The 7950-nt window shown below is 41.7% G+C and overlaps 1 protein-coding gene across 1 annotated transcript in view; it reads left to right on the forward strand.

Moving 5' to 3' along the window:
* The first annotated feature begins 135 nt into the window (after positions 1 to 135).
* WNT5A (wingless-type MMTV integration site family, member 5A) overlaps positions 136 to 7950 on the forward strand; it is an 8858-nt gene continuing 1043 nt past the window's right edge. The window contains exons 1-3 of the mRNA XM_009334217.1: positions 136 to 277; positions 1421 to 1686; positions 6508 to 6800. Of these exons, the coding sequence (XP_009332492.1) occupies positions 198 to 277; positions 1421 to 1686; positions 6508 to 6800 (639 nt within the window). The 5' untranslated portion in view covers positions 136 to 197. The remainder of the gene's footprint in view (positions 278 to 1420; positions 1687 to 6507; positions 6801 to 7950) is intronic.

Genomic DNA, 7950 nt, shown 5'->3' on the forward strand with positions numbered 1-7950 from the left:
GCACCAAAGCCTCGGTGGGGAGAAGGGCAGGCGAGTCAGAGTCAAGTTAAAAGGGGCCCGGATACTTCCGTTGTTTAAACTTGAATGCTCGAAAATGGTCTGAGAAGCAATAAACAATCTGATCCTTTTTCTCCCCCCTCTAGAAATCCACTGCAGTATTAATCCAAGGAGGTGCTTTGGGGACAGTTGGCAGTACAATGGCTTCTCAGTACCTCATAGTGGCTCTGGCCGTTTTCTCCTCTTTTACCCAGGTTGTAATAGAAGCCAGCTCGTGGTGGTAAGCATCTTGTATCGACTTGATTTTAAAAGGGGGTGTCCAGATTTGCTTGATTAAATGTCTATTTACTTCTTGTGTACTTTGTTTCCGAGGGAGTACCGCGTGAACGAGACAGCAGGGGAGTAATGTTTTAGTTTAATACGTTGTGTAGTAAAATGAACGGGTCGCTCGAATAAGTGTAAATGTGCAACATCTCGTGTTGAAAAATTCAGTTTCTAGAATGCTGTAAAGTAGATTCTCTATGGATTTGATCACCCTTAAATTACTAGAATTGCCTCTCTTTTAAAAGAGTCATTTCAACTCCCTTAGATTAGAAATTTTGCATATATAAGAGAGTACTGATTTACAAGTAAAAACTTTTATTAAAGTTTCTGTTTGAACTTTTCTGTAACTTAAATGTTTATAAATATATTTTGTTACAAAGAAGTACACTTAAATTTCTGCTTTGGCAAATTATCTGTTTCTGTATAGTGTACGATGTTGGGAGTTCTTGAAATAGGTGTTTCTCTGCTGTTTCAAGTGATCCCTTTCGGATTAATGGCCACTTTTTAATTGAAATGTATCATGTGAAGAGCACTTTAAGAATTAAGAAAACAAAGTTGATTTTGTTTACAGTGAATATACTTGGCTCTGTGTTTTTGTGTGTCGTTCAGAAGAAGCTAGAAGTAGTCTGTAGCAAGTTTCTAACTTCTGGCTTGTTAAAGGTTTCCCTATTTGTTTATGGTAGAACAGATTGAAAAATCCAGACTTAAATCTAAAATGTGTGTTAAAATAATTTGGGGTTTGGGGGGCTTTTTTGGGTTTTGCTTTATTTATTTTTCTGGCCTTGCAGTTGTTTGGAGCTTGTTATTTTTACTATGTCCATTTAAGTTGGTAAAGGACTGCCTAGATGCAAGTCTTCCAAGTCTGCGTCTTTCTTCAGTCCCTAATGTATGGTGATAACCACATGGATGGGAACTAATAACTTCTGTTCTGTGCTGTCTTTAAAACAAAAGTTTCATATTTGAGTGGTTTTTTTCTCACGTGTTAGCAAAACCAGGAGTTGTATACTCGTGTATAAGATACAGTTCTGTTTGGGATTTATAGAGTTGGGTTGGTTTTTTTGAGCCTTCTTTTTATTAATCCAAATCTTTCTTTATGCAGGTCTTTAGGGATGAACCCTATGAACCCCATGAACCCTGTTCAGATGTCAGAGGTATATATAATAGGAGCCCAGCCACTATGTAGCCAGCTAGCAGGGCTTTCCCAAGGACAGAAGAAACTCTGCCAATTGTATCAGGACCATATGCAGTTCATTGGAGAGGGTGCAAAGACGGGCATTAAGGAATGCCAGTATCAGTTCAGACATAGAAGATGGAATTGCAGCACTGTGGACAACAACTCTGTTTTTGGCAGAGTCATGCAGATAGGTAGGAAGCAACATCTTTATGATTAAACTCTTGTCTAAGGGTATGTATGGCACATACTGTTCTGCACTTGAAACTCTTGCCAGGTTCTTACTGAGTACTGTATACAATCAAGTGTTTTTAAAAGTTGGCAAAGGAGTTGAATTATTTTTAGCTGGAGGTGATTTCCCACCACTGTCCATCCATGTGTCTTGGAAAAGTAGGAATATATATTTGCATATGGGAATAGAGGAGAAAGGAAAATGCAGCCCTGAAATTTTCTTTTAGAAAACCTGCAAAAAAATGAAGGCAACCTAAGAGAATTAAAATCATCAGTGTCTTGTAAAATTAAAGATGTCCATGTCTAGTTCCAAAGTTAGTGGCTGCATAATAAATTGCTCTTGGTCTGGAGGTTAACTGAAAATCGCTGCTCTGTCTATTAGTGTTTATGGGCAATTCTTTCTTGCTGATTTCCAGATATGGTAACTTTTTTCTCTTTTTGAGAAAGTTAGATTTACGTTAAAAATAATGTAGCAGGGTAATATTTCTGAAATCAGTTCTGTCAGAGCAATGTGTGTGATTGTCCTTGTAACTCGCATTTAATGTAATCACGTCACTGGTAAGAGAGACAGATTCCTTTTTAACATCTTATCACAATTTGGTGGGCACCCAACCCTTTTCCTATCACGTCCTCTTTGAAATGTGCTTCTCTAGTGCTCACGTGCTGCCTGTCTTTCCTGACGTTTAAGGACCTCATCGTATTTTAAAGTCCTTGGCAAAATTTTAACCAGCGTTGCTGAACTGGGTCCATGGTGAAACCTTCCTCTGACTTTCCCAAGCCAGATTGCTGATTCTATGTAAGCAACTGAAAACACCTATTTTTCTGGGTGAGAGTTGTGATCTTTTTTGTAGCGATCAGTCTACTGACGAACTCAGCAGTGCTTTTTAGTTGGAGATGTGAAGTAAAGCTTTTATGTCAGTGTTTTTCTGTCCTGCTTTAAAAAAGTAAAGTTTTAAAATCAGACTCAAGCGAGGTTTATCTGTAAATGGGCTAACTCCAATTAAGGTTGGAGGAATACATCAATTCATATTTGGTCTCAATTTTTGTTAAAAGATGTTTTTATTTGGAGATTGTCAGACAAATAGAAAAAAATCTATTGCATAAAAGTACCTAATTGGAACAGCTGATTTTAGATAAACAACCTTCCCTAGGCTTTTTGCAAGCACATCGAGTTTAGTTTTTTGCCGTACCCGAGCAAAAGTCTAAAAGCACGTGAAACATGAACGAAAACTTTTTCTGTACACCTTTCTGTTCTAATAATCTAACAAATGTCAGAAAAATAATCTGTTTAAAATCTGGGCCTTCATCCTTCAGCCCTTATTTATTACCCAAGCAAGTGAAAATTAGCTCAAGAGGACTACTGGTGTGAAGAAATGTACAGGATTGGGCCCGTGATTTGTGGTGTCTGTCTCCGGAATAGATGTTTCTGCCCTCCCCAAGTATGAGAGATCTATTTAAAGGTGGTTTCTTTCAAGTTAAATAACTTTGCCGCACCCTTCTCCTGAATATGACTGTATTAGCTGATGTCTACATAGCAATTCATCATGTAATTAAGCCACTTATTCTAATTGCAGATGGAAGCAAGGTTAATAGGCATATTCAAGAGTTAAAGAGCCTAAAGAGTGTATTCACTGAGAACAAGAAAGGTGTTGTGGGTAGCAGTTGTATTATTTCATGCTGACCTTCGGTAATGACCAGTTGCTGTTCCTCTGAGTGGAAGGAAAAATAGGTACATTTAGAGCCTGATTCAATTTTACTTCAGGCCGCCATACCCTGGACTGTCGGGGACTGTCAGATACTCCTTACTCTCAGCGACATGAGAAGATGGTAGCCAGGATCTGAATGCACATAGTTTGGGAGGATTTTGTCATCTGAGCTAATGACTGCGGTGTCGCTGGCTGTGCACAGGAGAGCGCCTAGGCAAAGCACTGACTGACAGCACAGTAATTACCCCAGTGTATAAATGGACAGTCTTTCTTCCAGGATTTATCCTGCAAAGTTAGCTAAAGCTGTACAAATAAACCTAGCATTGGGTTTGGAAACTTGCTCTGTGGCTTATTGAACTGCAAAATTTTAGGGCTTTTGTTCTCTGCTGCTCTCCTTTGCTGCTGGTTCCCGGGTCAGGCCATGGTCCTTGCTGCCTTCACTGCCTTGCGCCATCTCCTGGCTTTGTGGCTGGACCCGGGCTGGCTGTGCTTGGGCTTTGCAAACAGCTAAGTGCTAACATAAAATAAAATAACTGGATCTTCCCCCAACAGCTTGGTGTAGCTGGGGTCCAGTCTATTCATGCCTGCTGCCTGATGTTGAATGCTTTTAAAACACAAGACAAAGAACATTTTGTATCTTATGTTCAGGTAAAAAAAAAATTGTTCTGTTCTTGCAGACTTATTCATATCAAGCGTAAAGCTCAGCTCCTTGCTCTGTGGGTGGCTTCCTACAGTGTATGTATATTGAACAGTTCCATTTCTATGTTTTATATATATGGGCGAGAGGGGACTCGAACGTGTTTGGAATGTGTGTTTCCTTGCCATGGCTACAATAGAGAGAAATGCTGGACTGTGGGAAAAGACAGATACGTTTGACAGTGAAGGAAAGCACAGTTGTGCCTAAAGACTTTAAAAAAAAAAAATTCAGAGTAACTCATCCATGTGGAACCATCACTCTTAATGTGTTCCTGGGGTTGATGACTTGAGACAGTGTTGGCTTGCAACCTGCGGGGGCTTGAAATCTACTTCAGCAGCTGATGCTATTTTGTAATTTGCCTAAATGTTCAAGGAGGGAACTTGGGGGGCAACTCTCCTTTCTGTACCCCAGCCTTTCCTTCTCACTGTAAGTAAGTTCTTTAAAATATGCTCCAGGATAATAATGAAAACTAGTCAAAAGAAGTCAGCTTTATGAGTTTAAATCCTGCAATAAATGGCATAGTTAACCATGTGAAAGCATGAGCTAACTAAACATGAAAAAGAATAAAATGGAACGGAAGAGGCGAGTCCTGTGGTCCGAAGCAGACCACGTTTCTTTCCTCTAAATCTAGTGGAAATTTTGCGTAAGGAATTAATCCAAAAATGTGTGTTACAGAACAAATGGGAACATTAAAATCTGTATGAGGTTCCCCCTGCTATAGTTTGCAGTAAATGCAAGGCATAAGCCACCGCATAAAGCCAAATCTTTTTTAACTGAAAAGGCTACTCCTGTAACCCTTTATACTCATAATTCATGTAAGTACTTCCACGAGCAGGTGTCTCTGAGAATAGACCATTATAAGTAAGGGAACAAAGTGCTTCTCGTCTTCCTTAAATCTGATCTTTCCCAATGTAAGACTTCTGATTTTTCCCATTTAAAACTAGCATCTATTACTAAAATTAATCCAGTGGATGACAGCTGTTATATTAACAAAGCTGCTCTGAGCACGGTGTCATCTTGATGTTAAATATGGACCAGACTGCAAATTATTTATGTTCCAGATTGCTCGAAAGCTCCTATTAGATTTGACCTGTTATGGCAGGTCTTGTACAAAGAGTTTCTGCCTCAAAATGTTGCTGCCTAAATACATATGACATGTCCAAAAGGCAGCCTTTTAAAGCCCTAATTTTCAAAAGGCCCATGCTGTTCCCTAAGAAAAATCTTGTAAAATCAAGATTAAAAACTAGCTTGATCTATTGATTGGACTAAAGATTAGGAATAAAACTTAACTGATATAAATCGAAAATAAAACCCCCATATATTTAGTCTGTTCTCAGTCATTCTGGGAATCTTCCTTGGAAAAGACCCAGTGGGATGCTGTCTCTTAAGATGAAAAGCAAACTTCAGTGGGGCTCTCTGGCGCAAGTTTTGTGGGGTTTTTTTTCTTGTTTGTTTGTTTGCTTGAAAGCTTTTCTAGTTGTAGTCAGAACTTGTGGCATCCTTGGAAAAACGATAGGGGAAGTCAGGCTCTAAATAAAGGTGGAATTAGATACCATCAAGAGGATGGTACGTGGCCATATCTTGCGTTGTGGGTATTGTAACTTTTTCTTCTGAAAGTTTGAAACTTGAGGTTTTCAATTTCCATTTAAGGGCACCAGATGCAGGAGAAAACCTTCAAGGCCGCCTTGTGCCAAGGGTTTTCTCTTCCCTGTAATTTGTAAAGATGATTGTCCATGGACTCACTTGCCATATTCGCATGAGCTGGAGTGGTGGATACTAAACAGCACAGGTTGTCGTTAGTTTTAAATAGCCTCCTACAGAAGTGCCTGGCTTACGCGTAGGGTGAAAAGTTGTGTGTTATTCTGCCGCACATTTCTTTTGATACCAGGAGGCTTTGTAAAACAGTATAACCTTAAATAAATTGGAAGAAGCGGGTGAAGTGCATAAATCATGTTTAAGAAGTAGTAATTTAAGAACCAGACTTTTAAAAGTTGTATTTAACATCTCTTTTTTTCTGAAAGACAGGGAGTCTGTTTCCCTTTCTGCCCCTCACACGCAGGCACGGTTACTTCAGCCCCGCCGGCCTGCAGGGCCCCGGCCCCGATTCACCTCCTCCCCGCTCCCTTGTCCAGGCTTTCACCAGCATGAATGAGAAGCGACTCCCGTTCTTCACAAACACCTTGTGTGCTCTAGTTGGATTGGTTTTGCTTGGTTTTTTTGGAGTGAAGACATTTTGAGGAGCATGGTTCAGGGTTGCCCTACCTTTTAGTAGGCGAATGAATTTTGGTGGCTCCTGGAGAGCCTTTGGCCTCCCAGCTCGTGGCTGGGCAGGGAGCGGTGCGCGTGGGCTCTCCCCTAACACCGCTTATCTTTCCACGCAGGCAGCCGGGAGACGGCGTTCACCTACGCGGTGAGCGCAGCCGGGGTGGTCAACGCCATGAGCCGTGCCTGCCGGGAGGGCGAGCTCTCCTCCTGCGGCTGCAGCCGAGCAGCGCGGCCCAAGGACTTACCCCGGGACTGGCTTTGGGGTGGCTGCGGGGATAACATTGAATACGGATACCGCTTCGCCAAGGAGTTCGTTGACGCCCGGGAGCGCGAGAGAGTTTACCAGAGAGGCTCCTACGAGAGCGCCCGCATCATGATGAACCTGCACAACAACGAGGCCGGGAGAAGAGTAAGTGGCTGTGAAACAGCACGTCCTGCCCCTGTCCGCGTCCCTCATTTTGGGGAAAGAAGTGCCTTGGTGGGGCACAGGGCAGCACTGGGCCGTGACCGGCCACCAAGGCTTGTCTCCGTTTCGATGCACAAAACAAGAAAATAGCAGGGTGGGGTGGGGAGTATACGAATTTGTGTTGCTCCTGGTTGTCTGACAGCCTGAGTGCCTTCCCCATGGGGGAGGAGCGGGACTGAAGTGTGTTGTTTCCCTCCATATTGTTTCGTTAAAAGTGCCCAGCTCACGTGGCTTTTCTGTAGATCAGAATTTTATTAGTTTGTATTTCCAACCAGGACGGTGTGTGTTGGAGGGAAGAGGGACATGCTGGGCTTCCCAGGCTGGAATCGTGCCGCAGGATTGTTCTGACCCTTTTTTTTTTTTTTCTCTGCTTTAAGAGGATGTGAAAAGCTCCTCCATATTATTAGAAAACGTGGTCTTCTGTGGTTAAACATGTCTTTATGGTTTCTTTAATCTTGAAAATGCCTTAAATGAATGGGTGTAAACTTGTCTTTTTTTAATAGTCTGAATATGTAGAGCCAAAATCATTATTTTCCTAGAGCTTGAAGTGCCAGAAATTGTCGGCTGGAGACTTTACACTTGTGTTCTAAGGTGAAGGAGGATGAAAGATAATTGAAAATTAATAGTATTTAAATGTGAGAGGAGGGTGTCTGAAAGCAATGGACAGGCCAATTTACTATTAGCAAGAAGAAAAATTACACTTTCACAGTTGCTTACGGAGACTCGAGCAGTTTTTTCCTTCCTCAGCCTCATCTCTGCAGTGCCATTTGGCAGCGTTAAGACTCTCTGTAACTGCTGGGTGGAAGTTGTCTACAGTATCATCTAATGTGTCAGACCCCAGGATTTTTGGGGCAGTGTCAACACTGACTCTTATTTCTATTTGTACAGGGCAAATGACTGATATTTCCCTGCCAAAGCTTTGTAAAGAGGATATTGCTATGTAGCTCTGTCTCCCACCCATAGGTGTTTGGGGGTTTCTTCTTGGATGAAGTCTTTCTCGCAGAGCAATATTTGGGATAGGAGGAGGGTGCCGAGCCAAGAGTAGACAATCAGCTGCAGCGGAGCCAGAAGCAAGAGGAATCTTAACTCTTTC

Source organism: Pygoscelis adeliae, unplaced genomic scaffold (assembly GCF_000699105.1).
Source record: "Pygoscelis adeliae isolate BGI_AS28 unplaced genomic scaffold, ASM69910v1 Scaffold411, whole genome shotgun sequence".
Taxonomy (NCBI): domain Eukaryota; kingdom Metazoa; phylum Chordata; class Aves; order Sphenisciformes; family Spheniscidae; genus Pygoscelis; species Pygoscelis adeliae.